Genomic DNA, 16158 nt, shown 5'->3' with positions numbered 1-16158 from the left:
ACACTGTGGTTCCAGCATCAGTTTGTGGTCGATCTCACTTGCAGAAGCTCCTGATCTTGATGGGCTAATTTTGAATAACGGGGAAGCTGCATATCTTTATGGTGGCTGGAAACCAGAGCAAAGTGAAAGAAAAGTAAAGACCTGTCCCACACACATTCAAGTACTGTAGTGAGGAATTTCTCAATACGGTTAACAACCACGGTGGATTATGGCAATCTGCTGGAAGGCCAGCGTCAGCCCTCTGGAAATCACTCTGGAAATCACAGTTAATACTCTGTTGGGACAGGTACTAGGTCTGCGGGTTGCATTAAGAGCACGATGAGCACTGACTGGATTTGGTACAAGGTCACTGTGCCCATCTGATGGAGAATGCAAGAATGTCAGTAGCATTACACACATCACAGGTACATATATGTGATGGTAACCTGACTGTAAGGAGCTAACTGAAGCATGGATTAGTAGTATAGCCTGCAAAAAAGAGAGGAGACTAAGCAGCTGAAAGAGGTTCAGATAGCCCCTTCAGAGAAGTAGGTCGTGCCCGAGGATTTGTACTTTCTTTTGACCATGTGAAGGTGGAAGGAAAACAGCAGGGATCTGCTGTCTGGGCACACCACATCCTGAAGAGGTCTTCAGCAAACTGAAGTAACCTAGGTCATGCATTCTGAATATCCAATATAATAAACACACAGTGACAAAGAAACACCAATGACAAATGAGGTGATGCGTTCAGAATTAAGATAGCTATCCCAAAGTGAAAACGCTTATCTAAGTTTAAGAGGATTACCATCAGCCGCAACCCTTCCCACACTGCTCTGCCCCCTCCCAAGTAATATTTCCTTCTCCGCCACCTATGCTGCATAAACAAGTTAGGTGCTTATATTCTCAATCGCTCAGAATGATCTTCTGCAAATAGTCCCTTGAGGTTGCTAAAATTGATTACAGAGTCAGGGTGTCAAAATGAAGTAAGAATACAAGAATGTAAGAATATGAACTGTTTATCTTCATCATAAGGACAGTGGAGCTCTAGAAAGGTGCTTTTTATCATTCTATATATAAATAAATACATCACTAAACAGGCAAAGCGAATAAAATCTAAGCCAAGGTTTGTTTCAGTGAGGTAGTTTATGTAGCAGAGTTTCACAGCCTTTTGTAGCAATGCTCCCTTCTAGACATAGAATCATAGAATCATAGAATGCTTTTGGCTTGGAAGGGACCTTTACAGGTCATCTAGTCCAACGCCCCTGCAAGAGCAGGGACATCTTTAACCAGATCAGGTTGCTCAGAGCCCCGTCCAACCTGACCTTGAATGTTTCCAGGGATGGGGCATCCACTGCCTCTCTGGGCAACCTGTTCCAGTGCCTCACCACCCTCATTGTAAAAAATTTCTTTCTTAAATCCAGTCTAAATCTGCCCTCCCTTAGTTTAAAACCATTACCCCTTGTCCTATTGCAACAGGCCCTGTTAAAAAGTCTGTCCCCGTCTTTCCTATAGGCCCCCTTTAAGTACTGGAAGGCTGCTATAAGGTCTCCCCGCAGCCTTCTCTTCTCCAGGCTGAACAACCCCAACTCTCTCAGCCTGTCACTGTAGGAGAGGTGCTCCAGCCCTCGGATCATTTTCGTGGCCCTCCTCTGGACTCACTCCAACAGCTCCATGTCCTTCTTGCGCTGAGGGCCCCAGAGCTGGACACAGCACTGCAGGGGGGGTCTCACCAGAGCAGAGCAGAGGGGCAGAATCACCTCCCTCGACCTGCTGGCCACGCTTCTTTGGATGCAGCCCAGAATACGGTTGGCTTCTGGGCTGCGAGCGCACATTATCAGCTCGTGTCCAGCTTTTCGTCCATCAGGACCCCCAAGTCCTTTTCAGCAGGGCTGCTCTCGATCACATCATCCCCCAGCCTGTATTGAAACCGAGGATATTTGTGACACACTGTGTGCTTTCAAAATGGGCGCTCTTTGCAGACCCAGTAGATGCTCAGTATGGTAGATCTGTGCTTTGGTGGGCGGTGAGCCAGTCAATGTTAACATCAAAATGATCAACAGCAGTCTCCATGCTAGCATCCTATTCCATGGACAAAGTGTTCAGACCCTCTGCAAACTCAGTGTCACAGAGGTACACTAAAACTAACTCAAATGAGGGACAAGCTCAAACAACTTTATTCCACAAAACAGCCAAAACGACACAACAGAAACCAATGAGAAACAGGGGTAAACCGAAGCCAATCAACACTCTGGTAACATTTAACGTATAACAGGTTCAAGGTGTGAGTCGGGGTATTGTTACTACACGGCAAGAATTCCACACAAGAATGATGATCCGAAGTGCATGCACACACTCACAAAGGGGGAAACGCTCTCTCTCTCATGGGTACCCAGAATAAAATTGCTCACCCAGGGGCAGGGGGTTGAGGGCTCACTCAAGGACATATCCAGGAGAAATCACTCCCCACAGGAGGTGAGGGCACTCAATCCGGGGAATTTTCCTCAGGCAGCATCCCAACCCAAGGGGAGAGGTCCCAAACACAGGCCCGCTGCTCCGAGAAGACCGCTCTCAAAGGGAGTCTCCAGCGGCGCCCCATTTACACCCTGGGTTGTATCTGAGCTGTGGTCATAATTGGTCATGATCTAGAAGCTTCTCCAAGACAAGGTGCCTCACTGCCTGTGGACCCCGTCTGGTGACCAGGGGGTCCTGCCTCTCTTGCTCCCTGTGCCGCGGGTGTGTACGTGCCAGGGGCACTGCAGAGCGCAAAAGGCGCGAAAAGCCGGTGATGGCCATGTCAAAAGCCCCGATCTTTAGCAGAGCAGGGAGGGGGGGTGAAGCCTACCTGTCACACTCAGGCAGCTCTCACTCCAGAAATTCGCACCAATTGTGTTTTGAAGGCTTTCTTCAAAAGCACAAAATCCAGAGACTCCTCTTAAAAAACAGACAAAATGGATGATGATGGTAGAAGAGCATAGAAAGTGACCTATGCTGGTTTCCCAGATAACTCCTTCTATCTGCCCTCCTAGGTCAGCTCCCTTCACCTTGTAGCCTTGTATCAACCCCATTAGACGATGTTGTGTGTTCTTTAAACTCCACGTGGGCCTTTGCAGCTCATCATGTCAACAGAGATATTTGGGGGTTGTTTTTTTTTTAAATAAAGCTTGTGTGGGTGACAGCAAAACGCAGTGGGAAGAGCCAAGCGTTGGAGGCCCAGTTCTGTTCGGTGCTCTGCACCGCACGCGGGAAGGGTTACTGCGTGGGCAGCACTACCCGCGAGGAAAAAGGGAGCAGAGCTCCGCTGTGGTGTGAACACAAAGGAGGAGGAGGTGGGAGGGAGATGGTGTGTGTGGATGGGAACACAGGGAAAGTAGAGTGTGTCCTCAGCTGTGGAAGACGAGCCATGGCAGATGGCCCAGTAAGTACTGTATCCATATCCTTGGGTTAAGGGCAAGCAGGGTCTATAGGGCACTTTACTTAGCGGGGAGTCTTTGTCAGGCAAAACTGCCTGTCTGAATAGCATTCAGGTTACAATTAGCGCCCGGGGAGCACAGTCAGGCCAAGGTCGCATTTGACCGTATGCTGTATAGAGACGTAAGGCGAGATGTCTTGGGAGACGCAGAGTTTAGCTGCGTTAAAAAACAGACCAAGCCTGGCCATTTATATGGATGAGAACACCACAATTATAATGCCTGAGCTTGGCTAGTGGAATTGCACATGGCATTGCTTTTGTAGGCCACATGCATTGCACGCGGCCCTGTGCGTACTACTTCTTCTCGCCTCTTATTTCAGAAACGCTTTTTGAAGGGATGTTTTTCAGACCAGCCCCACATGTTTTATACAGGCTGTCCCCAGTTCCCTGGTTTTCATTCTTCCTTTAAGCCATTTTCTTCCTTTCTGCTTTCTCTTTTGTATGACAAAGGTACCGTGAACATGTGCTGATACTGAGCAAAATAAGGAGCACTGGAGTTCAGGGTGGTTGATGAGAAAACGAGGAAAGAGAGAAACTCCTTGCCTCTCCTAGCTGTTAGTAGTTGCAATGATATTATGCCACTGTGCCACTGTCATCTGTCATAGCTCTAGCCGTGAAAGAACAGCAAGGGACAGTGGGGAAGAGGCTATGGGCTGGCATCCTGCTTCGGGCACTGAAGACAGAGGATGCTCCGTTCAGGTGGGAGCAGCAGAAGGGTCTGGGAGCATTGGCAAGTCTGGAGTCTTCCATGACATTCAAAACTCCAGCTTCCTCTAGTCCCACCGTTGTAAACGCAGAGGCAATCTGTTACGACTTGTCTGTCCTGCAGCCAAGACCCGCTGTGGCAGCTACCCTCTTCCACTGGCAGCTGGCGGGGAAGGCAACTGAAAGGAGGAGAGAGGAGAAAGGAGAGGAGGTGCACCCTCCGTTTGTCGGCGGGGCGGGCGAGCAAGGGGCAGCAGCAACCCGGCTCTCCCGACCCAGCAAGGTGCACTCAAGGACGTCCACGTCTCCCATGCAAAAACTCCTCCAAAAGCTCCATCTGGGGCCTTTACAAAATGGCAGCAAGCCATTTTTGTATAGCACGAGAGCAGAAAGAGCACGCATGCCTCGCACCAGCGGTAACGATCCAGTCACTCGTTCCCTTCCCTCCCCGAACAAGAAGCTTCATTTTGGGAGGAATGCGGCGTTAACCGCCCCGCTTTGTCCTCCCCACCCTGCCTCGCCGCTGAAGATTTAGGAGCGAACGCGTTTGCACACAATGGCCTGGCTAGGAGCAGGGAGAGGAGGGCCGGGAGCAGCTGTGGAAGACGCGGTGCCAAGGCCCAGCCCCACGCAGGGACGGGGCTTTTCAATAGCCAGGCCGGGCGCCCGCATGGCAGCCAGCTGCCGCGGGGGCCGGAGGGCCGCGCCCCCCGCCTGGGACAGCCGAGGGCCTGTGCTGGCGGCTGGCGAGGCGGGAGGCCTCGCACCGCTGCCAGGCGGCGTGGCGAGCGGCCACCGGGGCGCCGCTGTGGCGAGCCTCCCCCACCCCCCCGGGAAAGCGGGGCCGGGAGCGGGCGGCGGCGACGACCCGTGAGGGGAACGCGGGGCGGCCGCCACGCCAACGGCCGCCGCGAGGGGCGAGGGGAGGGGCCACGCGGGGAGGGGGGCGCGCGTGGGGCGGGAGGGATGTGACGCGCGGGCGCGCGAGGCATTGTGGGAGCTCGTCGCCAGCCCGTCGAGCCGTTCCCGTTGGCCCCGCGGGCGGAGCGGAGGCAGCGGCAGCGGCAGCGGGAGCGGGGCCGCCGCCGGCCGACGGGAGACATATTGCCGCCGGAGGCCGCGCCGTAAGTCACTGCCGCGGGGCGCCCGCCTAAGAACGGCCCTCCCGCCGTGAGGGGTCGGTGAGGGGGCTCTGCCGCGGCGGGGTGGCACCCGGCCCGGGGTGCCAGGGGCCCCGAACCAGCAGGGGTGGGCTGTGAGGGAAGTGGGGTCCTGCCCCCCCCCCGCCGCCTCCCCACCCCCCGCCGCCCTTCTCTGAGGAAAACCGGCGGCCCGGGCCGCGCCGGGCGGTCTGTCGGTTCTGTCTCTTCTTGTTGTGCCTCGGGTGAAGCCAGGAGATCCACCCCGCTCCCAGCGAAATGGTGGCAGCGGGGTTTTATTTCTATTGAATCCGCATCTGGGTTATGGTGCGGAGGCTGGAAGGAGGCCGGTGGGCACCCTGGTTTCGGGAAGGGCTGGGGGTGTCGAGCCGCGGTCCCTCACGTCTCTCTGCCTTTGTACGCACGCACCGACTCCTTTTTCGTCTTTCCCACCTCGGGTCATCGGGCAGGAGAAGATAATCTAGAAAGACTGCAAAAAGCGCAAGTGAAAAGCAGCAGAACATGTTTTCAGTGTGTTTTGCTTTGGGATGAAGAAGCCGTGGCATAAAAGTTACCTGCCACATGTGAATGACTGAATTAAAAAAAGCCAAGTGACGTTTTTAAAACGGTGAGCAAAGGCTTCCAAGAGTGGTAAAAATAAATGTTCAGCTAGAAACGGGGCCCCTTATTCTTTCAGAACTGTCACTTCTTGTAGAGCCTGCAATATGTCTGCCTGCAGGATCTGAGCAACCTATACGGACTGTCTCTGGGTGTGGGTGTTTCTCATAGGGGACTGCAAGTACTGCAAGACGCAGGTGAATGCAGGTTCCTAGGACTCGGCACAAGGTATCTCACAGGAGCGCCTGGATTTAGACGAAGACTGACATATTTGTGTGTGTAGGAGACAGTAAGGGGAACAAAACTTGTTTCTGTAACTTATCTTCCTATAATCCTTTTGTTTCCGCTGTAATCTTTAAAAGTAAGTTGTAGAAGGCCCATGAATTTGCATTTGAAGCCGGCAGTTGGAATAGGCTCGTATGCAAGTAGGGTCATGTAAAACTGAGGTTGCTTCATTTATGTTGATGGAAGGAGACTGGTGGTTGAAATAGATTTGGATGAGGCTTGTTATTTATCTCTTGACCATACAAACGAACGACCATTTTTTCCCCAGGACTGTGTGTGGCTGTCACTTAGCAACAGGTCTGTAGGGAACTTTGCAGATCCACTGCCTCCCCCATTCCTAAGAGCAGAAGAAATAAATGAGCTAAGGAGCAAGGGAGCAATTAATAAAAACAGAACCCGGGTTCTTAGGCACAGCCCAGAGTTAAAAGATTTAGGCGGGAACAAGACAATTACGGTTGCTTTGGAAAATATATTTTAATGCAATTGGGTATGAGAGATTTTGTATCAAGTGGTCCCTAGAAAACTCCCCACTGTGTTGTGTCATTTGGGGGGTTTTTTTTAGTGTCCTGAAAGAAAGCAATTACAATGTTGTTAACTTAGTAATGGTTGCAGGTTATTTTGCTCTGGTATGTATCTTAACCTTTCACACTGAAATCTTCTGGGCCTTCTGGGTTCCTAAAGAGTAACTTTGTTTTGTTGTGTGTAACCTTTCTGATTGCCAGTAAAGGCAAATGTTCACAGCGTAGATTAAGCCGTAACTGATCTAAAAACTAGTAGTGAGATTGGAATGACAGTAATATAGGAAGAGTGCTTAAGCACTGCGTATTTTATAGATCAGCATTAACAAAAAGAAGAATCCACCACTGCAAACGTAGTCTTAAAATAAATGGGCATGTTTAAATTTGTCCTTAGGAGTTGCCTGGTTCTGCAGGTAAAATTCCAATACATAGCAATGAGCTTTGATAAAAGATATTCTCTTGATAAGATAGGTGATATAGTCACATTCCTGAAGAATGGTCAAAATCTTGTGCTCTCAAAGAGATTCAGAAGTATTTTTGTACAACTCTTGTCAGCCAGGGTCAAGGCCTGTTGTCTGTTCTGCATAGAAGGTAGTCCTGCCCCTGCAAGGTTATAAAGTAGGGATAAAGGAGCAGTAATCTAGAACTGATGCCACAAGAGGAAAAAAGAGTCTCCAGAGTGAGCCTTCCTTGGGAGAGGGAATATTGACCCAGAGGACAGTGCAGTGAGCATTAGGTTCTCTCAGCTCAGTGCTTCTTAGAGGCAAAATCGGAAAACAGACGTTCAGTATTTGTGGAAAGAGTGCAGTGCTTGCTCACTTGTCAGGGAGAGAGGCTATAGACACATGAAGAGGTTGTAGTTCCTTACCCAGACCCCTCCTAAAGAGAGGATGGGCAGGATTCAGCTCGTGGTCCTTGCTCCAAAAGGGGTGATGCTAGAATCATGCCATTCATGGCCTTCCAGTGGGTCGAGTTCTTGCACTCCCTTCCCTCAGCAGTATAGCATCTATCTTAAATTTTGTTCTACATCTGGATTTTGCCTTGGAAGCATCCACGTGAATTCTTTATTGCGTTTTTGCTTTCTTCCAAAAATGTCAAGGGGCAAAGAAGTTTTCAAAATGTTCTTTAAAACATTTTTTTCTGAACATTGAATTTGTAAATGGTCCAGTGATTTAAGGTCCTGTATCAAATTTTATGCTTCCCGCCTAGTATACAAAAAGCTATCATGCACAAATGGGCTTCATTTCACGCTAGTACTCCCAGCAGTGGTCAGTGAAGGCAATTGTATTTACGTTTTCCTGACTATTGGTGGCAGGATGCCCAGGTAAAACTGTTGTGCTCCCAGAGCTGTTCATAGTGGAGGTTTGCACATTAAGGGGGGGATATTTAAAGGTTTTGGGGTTTCAGACCCATTGTGGGAGGGAGGGACTTTTGCCAGTTGAATACAATTGTGCAACAGTATTCTGTTTTGCACACAGATTTTGTCAAAATGTTGTTCCTCTTTTTCCCATCCTTTATGTTATCACTATGGGAATTTTAGTCTTATTAATCTTCAATAGGAAATACATCTATAGGGCATTCCTAGATGAGGAATGTTCTCTCAGTTTTCCAAGGGAAAATAAATGTGTGTATGGTGCTACCTTTTCAGATGGGAAATTAATGTAGTGCTGGAAAGGCTGTTTCACAACTGGTTTCACTCCTCTGTTTCAGACCACAAAGAGTTACTGCTTTGATAAAGCATTTAAGCTAAAATTTGAAATCACATTGGATCAAACCATAACCGAGTGATTAGCTCTTCTTTTATTACTGTCGTACCTAGAAACCATAGTCACAGACTGAGACACTGTTGTGCTAGGCAAGCATTATTAGAGACCATTTTATACTGACTCTATAAGCAGTGCATCTTACAAATATGCCAGACTAGCTTCTGATTAGCCAAGAACAGAGCAAGTTAGTTGTCAAAGCAAATTCAAATGCACCTTTTCAAAAAGAGTTCAGCAAGCGGTTATTATTATAGTACATAAATAGATTTAAGAGAGAATGGCAGCACTTACATTGTTAATCTTTTGAAGCAATGGAAAGAAAATAGCATTGCAGTTAATCTTGTGATACAAAAATGAACTGTCCAGCTTAGTCTTTGTACTGGAAAGAAGAGAAAAATAATTACTAAGTCTTAGTATTTATCCTATTGTAGTAATGGTCTCCTGGATTCCACTACACTTATTGATGTGATCACGTAGATCTAAATTTAGTCATCTCTTTGCTGAGTGCAGTTAATGCACCAATGTGAGCCCATGATCAGAGCAGTCCCTGCCTGGAAGCAGTAGCATTCATAGTAATTTGTTAAGTCATTAAGAACCAGTACCTGAAAACTATTAATAGCAGGGGGGGTTTATTACTGCTGTTTGATGAAAGTGTCAAATTGACTGAGCTAATGAAGTACTGGTATTTGGAAATTAGGTATCACTTTACTGGGATGTGCAGGCTGTACTTTCAGAATTATGTGATGTTAAACCTTTCAGACAAACAGATGCCTATGCGCGCTTTAGGAAGATGGTATTTGAAAGTGTGCTTTAGTGGAGTATCTATCTTCACACAAAAAAATATGGCCAACCAGAGTTGCTACAGCCAATTTCAAACAGAAAAATGTTAATTATGCCGATTTCATCGCTACACCTTAATATTATTTTGTTTGTTAGAAAACATATTTCTGGCTCGCAAAGACGTGACAGCAGAAGAGCCTTGTAGCTTGAATATTTGCTGTGAGCCAAATGAATATACCATCAAATTCTCATTTCTGTGAATTTTGAGATATTAGAAAGCGCTATGAATCTTGCTACAGTCTTTAAGGGGTTTTCAAAAGGCTATGAATCAGGTGCTAAATTCTGCAACTAGGGCAATCTGTGTCCAAGCACAGCAGAGCCACTGAAGAATATAGCATTAAATTTGACTTGAAGTCAAAGGTGTACTTGGATAAGCTGACTCCTCAGTGATATCCCCTGATTATCACAGTGATAATTTTGCAAACATTGAAATGAAATAATTTTATTGACAAATCTTTGAAGACTTGGCAACGTATTTGGTAAAGTTTCTCAGTAATTCCATTGCAAAGGCAGGAGAGGGGAAAGAAGGGAAAGGACTGGTCCATTGACTGTCATTGACTGTGATTTTTTTTTTTTTTAAATTATTCTGCTCAAATCTTGTCTGAACTAGGGCACATGTGATAAGGTTCCCTTTGGTTTCCTCCCTCATCTGCTGGCTAGCAGTGACTCAGCAAACAGCTCTGGTTCATTAATGTTGGCAGCATTCCAGAGTTTCTGGTGTTACAGAGATAAACCATTTGAGAACATGTAAGGCACACAGTTTTCTTTGGTTTTTGATCTATTGCTGTGCTCTTTACATTTAACTTCAATACATTTTTTTGTGGCTGTTGCAAGTGAAATCACTCCTCTTTCCCTTCTCTTTTGCTATGGAGAACTAGAAGTAGAGAAGAGACTTTGAGAGCTCGTTGGGCCATCCCTCAGCTCAAAGGCAGGACAAACAGGTTCTGCAAAGTAATGATCCTGAATCCGTAATTATGCCCGAAAAAGGTCTTCCATGCCAGGCTTTTTCCCCTTCCAAATTACATGGTTGGCAAAATTAAAAGCAGTACTTGAAACTTAATTGGAATTTCCCTCCCTCCAGCCCCAACATCTAATGATACAGTGATTCACTACATGTTGTAGGAATGGGATCCTTGAGACAGGAAGCTCTCAAACTCCATCTTCATCGCATTTTACCTCTAATGCTAAAAGTTCCAGAAATTCTTGCTTTTTTCAATATGCAAGCCCCCCCACCTTTCTGGTTCAGGCAAAGTTTTTCCTCACACATAAACTTACAGCTAGAAAGCTCTTTAATGTACAGTATGAGAGGATCAGGTTAATTGTCAAGATAGGTCCAGGGTTATCCTAAATATTAATGAGTGAAATGTGACTGGGAGTATAAAATAAAAGGGGAAATTAACCTCTAGAATTTGCAGAAGTGGTGAAAAGCTTATTATGAAAGAAAAAAATACACCATTTTATATATGGGTAGCTGTTAGTTAGCCGCAGATGGCAGGAGGCTTGAAGGTATTAAGTAGAAATAGTATGTTAAAGGGAAGAACATCTTCTGAACACCAGATGAAAGAGGTTGGAAACTGCGATATAAGGGAGGTTGATTTAGCGTGACTGATGACAATTGACAGTGTGCTGACAACACACTTAGCATCGCTTTGGATAGATGATATGTATCCAGAGACAGTGATATACAGTACACATTTGTTTCAACACATGAAGGAACCACTTCCCTTACTTCTCTATGAATAGTCATTTTCTGGGAACTAAAAATGAAAGGGCAGTGCTCTTTTATCTTTTTCTGTTACCAGCTACAGCATGACCATCCATGTGTGTCTGCCATTGGATTTTTAGGTTGGGTGAGCTGTATTTACTCCAGCTCCTTCAAAGGCTCTTTGGCAGTAATTTGGTATTGCTCCATGCTTTACTCATACTTTGATCCAAATGTTACAGCAGCTGATGGCTAGATGACACTTTCCCAAAGAAAAAAACCCAACATCAGGAAGTAAGGATTTCCATATTCTCTTCCAGCTATTCTGACTATCCCATAAAGTCATAAGCCAAATGGTTAATAGAAGTTTACTGCTTAAGCCTTGCAGGTTTTCCCTAGAAAAATTACGTTTTTCATCATTGACCTACCAGTTACAAACCAAAGGAATTACGGGGGAAGCTAGAAGCACAGGTATTTCTCATGCCTGCTTTCCCTGGTGTTTAATTCAATGAACTTCTTAACATTTGTGAGATTAAACATCTGTAGTATTGATGAAAATGGATTATGAACTATGAAAATAATTTCTGGCAGAAAGTCCTTAGCCAACTCAAAGCCACACCCAGCCTTCCTGCTAACAAAGACAGAGCTAACTAGATGAGAAAATGCAATTAAATGGAAGGTTTTTGAAGTCAGTTGTGAGCTCCAGTTAGGCAGTTTCTCAAGGCAAGAAAATTGGCTTTTGTCCTTTTCTTCGCAGAATAATAGTTGTTACAGAGCTGAGTTCACAGCAGAGGAAAGGTGAAGGAGCCCTTTTGATGGCTTCCCCTTTCCAAAGTTTCCTGTCTGTTTTTTGATATAAGTTTCATAAATGTAGTGTGACTTTCATCTGAGCTACCAAGATGGCATTATTTTGTTTACCTTTAACAAGCAGTGAGTCCATTGCATTTATTTTGCTTAATGTGCTATGCAAGTATAGACTCTTTGGTGAATGGAGTGTGGAAGTGGAAAGGAAAGGAAGTGTTTGATACTCATGTTTCTTTAGTTATCCTGAGTGGTCTTCATTTGACAGTTATGTAGTCTGAATCTCAGTGACTTGTTGAGATTTAAGACTGCAGGACATGTCAGCACAGAACAGAAGTTGCAAAACTTAGAGGTGGGGTTGGTGAACCTGTTTTGCCTAATTCTGAGCTCACTCGGTTGCTGTGGATTCAGATGTATAGCAAATACAGTTAGGTTCATAAGGACAAGGAGAGAATTCAGAATAAACGAGAGAAAAACAAAAAGGGAAGCAGAGAAATAGTGTGATGGGAAAGCAGGCTTAAAGACGTTTAATTGTGGAGTACATATACACACCAGCGAATTTGTATTAGGTAGGATTTGTGCAGCACGGAAGGACTAGGATGCACAGAGGTATGTGTATCACTGATGCATACTGCTGGCTTCCCTGGAGTTCAGATGTGCAGGAGGGAGGGAGGGGGAAATGGGGACTGTCTCCTTTCCTCTGAGTTCATTTCAAAACCTAGTGCATTGCCTAAACCTTCAAAGATACCTTGAGAGCCTGTAAACCCTCCACCTCTTTGGATTTGTCAGCTTCTATTTACAGCCTGAGCAGAAGTCGGAGAGAAAAAAATATGTTTGACAGCTGTATCACCAGTAGGTTTCTTCACTGAGATAAACTGAGATACAGTTGTCAGATATCTGCTGGGTGTTCAGACCACTGCTGTGTTAAGGAAAGGTGGCAGATTGAAGTTCATCAGATTCCTAGAGGGCATGTTGAAGCAGTGCTGTCTTCGATGTGGAGATAGCTGGTTTCCGGTAGGTTCAAATCTCAAGGGGTTCATTTCAGATCTTTCTGAAAATAGAACATGTAGTGTACAGGAGATGTGTTTTGCCATGCATAGGCCTTTGTTCTGTAAATTCACGCATGCTTGAAAAATCTAGTTTTTTACGGAGGGTGAATACACCTTATGAAAGCTTTACTGGATACAGTTTTTTCTAGTTGGAAACATAGTTATTCATGAGCATAACAGTCCTACCACAGCTGTCCAATGCCCAGCCAAGAGTTTTTCCCAGAGAGCAGAGGGTTGTGTCAGTCTCCTTGCAGAAAGCATCCTCTGCTTTAATGCAGAAGCTCTGTTTTACATGAGGTAGTTGTCACTGTTTGCTCCATTAATGGTACTGGGTATAATCTGTTAGGAATTTCAGAAAAGTAATTCCAAAGCAAATTTATAGGAAATAATTTCTCTGGCTTATATATTTACTGTATAAAATTATGCCAAGATTACAATGGCAAGTAAACATTCTATGGAAAATTATTTTAGGTTCTTTTTACTCTAAAAAGGCAACTTGTGTGTATGTTTTAGGCACCATAATGCATTGCCTACCCCAAAATACTGATTTGACTTGAAATTCAGTATATGGTATTATAGCATCAGCGCTTATTGATAACCTTTTATCTTCTTTTTTTTTTTTTTTTTTCCTTCTTAATATATAGAGTGCTGTTTCGGACCCAATACAGACAAAATGTCCAGCAGGGGTGGAAAGAAGAAGTCAACCAAGACTTCCCGCTCCGCAAAGGCTGGGGTCATATTCCCTGTTGGAAGAATGCTACGTTACATTAAGAAAGGCCACCCGAAGTACAGAATTGGTGTTGGTGCTCCAGTGTACATGGCTGCTGTACTGGAATATCTGACCGGTAGGTTTTGCTGAAAAATGTGAAATAGCAGCAGTGAAAGTAATAATACAAACTGAATTTGCACAGAAAAAAAAGAAAAAGATCCTCTGGTGTATAGATGACTCAAAAAGTGATAGCTGAAGTAAATGCTATGCTGATCACACATGCCTCTGATGGCTTTGTTTGGGTTCTAATTGTCTGTTAAGCGTATACATTCCTTTTAAATAGAGAGCTTCTCAGTGTTTACACAGGGCTGAGATTACTTACAGCATCGTTTAAACATTTTTGTTCAATTTGCAGATTATTTTTGAGACTACATATGCTGTTTGCAATTTGTTTGGTTGAGTCTGTGTATAAATGCGCACTCTGTTCATCTGCCCCAGATCAGCATAGCTTATTTGCTTACATTTGTATTCCTTTCTCTAACACATCAGTTCTCTCATCACATCAGAATGAGAACACCTTAAATAATTATCTCATCCTCACAGTACCATCTTGGAGGATGAAAGTATTATTTTTCCTTCATTTAGAAAGAAGTTTCAAAGGAAGAAAATGCTTAGCCCAAAGACATACACAACTAGACAGGCAAGTAAAGATCTTTAAACAGCAGTTCTCCTGTCAAACAAGACTTAAAACATTGCAAGTTTACCCCACAAACAACATTACAAAAGTAGTCTTCTAATGGAAAATTAACCCTAACTGTAATAACATCAATATATGAGCTTTTTGCAATATTGGTTTGCTTAAAATAAAATACATTTTAAAAAATGGATAAGAAAAAAACCACCAGTTCAGTCATTCGCATGGCCAGATTTGACTTACAAGCATATACCTATAAGCTAGGGATCTAGCAAAAAGCACAAGTGCTAGATGGATTAGAGTTTGGAGACAGATTCTATTAGCATGACTAAGGAAAAGCTTGAATTGGATCTCATTTCTCATAGTAGTGTTTCTTTTTACAGTGCATCTGCTTATGTCAGTGTTCTGGTTGCAGCAGATACAAGCATTTCAAGGGACAGTAGTCTTCAAGCTATAAGGGTGCACTGAGTTTCTGAGGAAGAGATGCACTTTGTTCTTTCTTTGGCTTAAGCACAAAGTAGCAAAGCATGTGGTTTAATTTTGCTGGGAGTATTTAAAACTGAAGTGACCTGACTCTTAAGACAATTTTAGATACACCTTATAATGGATATTGACATTGAAGAACAGAAATAGGCTGATTTTTTTTCTGTAAAGTTTCTTCCTCCCTTAAAGATGAAGATTGGTAACATTAAGAATAATTAGTAGAGTGCTTGTTTTCTGTGAGGTATTCATATTACATTATTGAATTTTCTCAGCCATTGAATATCCTTTCTTTTTTCCTTCACTTGTTCATGTTCATAGTTTTCTTTATTTGGGCCTTTTCTTCAAAAGAATGCTTTTAAACTTCATAGATGGCCTTAAAAAATTAACATTTCCTTCAGTTAGGTTCCTGCTTACAGCAATAACAACTCAAATAAAATGCTTCTTAGGGTGAAGGGTGCTTTGAATGCCGCCCTTTTAAAGAAACAGAACAATACAGGTGAGCTTAAGGCACTGCTAATGAGCAGCACATGTTATTGGTTAACTGTTTGATTTAGTGTTTACTGAGGCAGTGATGGTTTAGGCAGCTAAGAATAGGCGAGGGGAAGTGAAGGTGTTAACTGCTGTGCATCCTGGGAAATGGTCTGAGGAGATTAACAACAAAAAAAGCCAAAAAAAAGTTGCACACATCACTTCTTTAGGAAAAAGAAAAAAGGGAGGAAGGAGAGCTAAGGGGAAAAGTACCTTCTTCTCCCTTTAAATATTTTTAAGCTGTTGCTTCTCCCTCTTCCCCACCCAGAAGTCTAGTATCCTGTATCTCAGGGTTTTCTTTCACTCTTGTACATAGATGCATCTCAAAAGCACAGATACTCTTTTCTTTCCTTACTAAGTTAGTAATAGTTTTATGTTTTATGACTGTTTCAGTCGGGGGGGTGGGATGGGTCCCCTTCTCTTTCTGTAAGTTTTTTGCACTTTATATAGTGTAATTTTTTAGCCTTTAATGCTCAGTATGTTTTCTGAACTTCAGGTCATTCATCTTTTTCAGTATAATTCCGAAACACTCCCTTGAAATGGGATGCTTGGAGATTTTTGGTTTGTGTTCTTTTTACCTCTTGGCAGTTATTACTTCACAAAACCAGAGAAACCCTGACTTCTCTCCAGGAGAGTTTTTAAAGATGCTCATGTCAGCACATGATCTGAGACTAAATCAAAGCATTTCAACTGTTTCAAAATAAAAGCAGGAACGTGACATAATAGGAAGGAGACCATGTGAAGTGGCATGCTAATAAATTGGCTAAATCAAAAAAGCAATCCTGTGCATCCAGGAAGGAGAGGAAAAACGTAAAATATCAAAAGCAGTTGTAGGAAAGAAGAACTTCAGAAACAACTAGGAGGGGAAATGGCAGA

The 16158-nt window shown here is 44.3% G+C and overlaps 1 protein-coding gene across 7 annotated transcripts in view; it reads left to right on the top strand.

Annotated features, from left to right (window-relative positions):
- Nucleotides 1–5153: 5153 nt before the first annotated feature.
- MACROH2A1 (macroH2A.1 histone) overlaps nt 5154–16158 on the top strand; it is a 47376-nt gene continuing 36371 nt past the window's right edge. For 6 of the 7 annotated variants that reach the window (XM_072872123.1, XM_072872121.1, XM_072872122.1 and 3 more), the window contains exons 1-2: nt 5154–5277; nt 13513–13713. In XM_072872123.1, coding sequence (XP_072728224.1) covers nt 13542–13713 — 172 coding nt within the window. In that variant the 5' untranslated portion in view covers nt 5154–5277; nt 13513–13541. Of the gene's footprint in view, nt 5278–5762; nt 5921–13512; nt 13714–16158 lie in introns of all 7 variants that reach the window. The other variant, XM_072872120.1, reaches the window with a different exon arrangement.

This window comes from Ciconia boyciana, chromosome 9 (assembly GCF_034638445.1).
Source record: "Ciconia boyciana chromosome 9, ASM3463844v1, whole genome shotgun sequence".
Lineage (NCBI taxonomy): Eukaryota > Metazoa > Chordata > Aves > Ciconiiformes > Ciconiidae > Ciconia > Ciconia boyciana.
The sequence above is the reverse complement of the archived record's forward strand: the minus strand, read 5'-3'. Positions and strand labels throughout refer to the sequence as shown.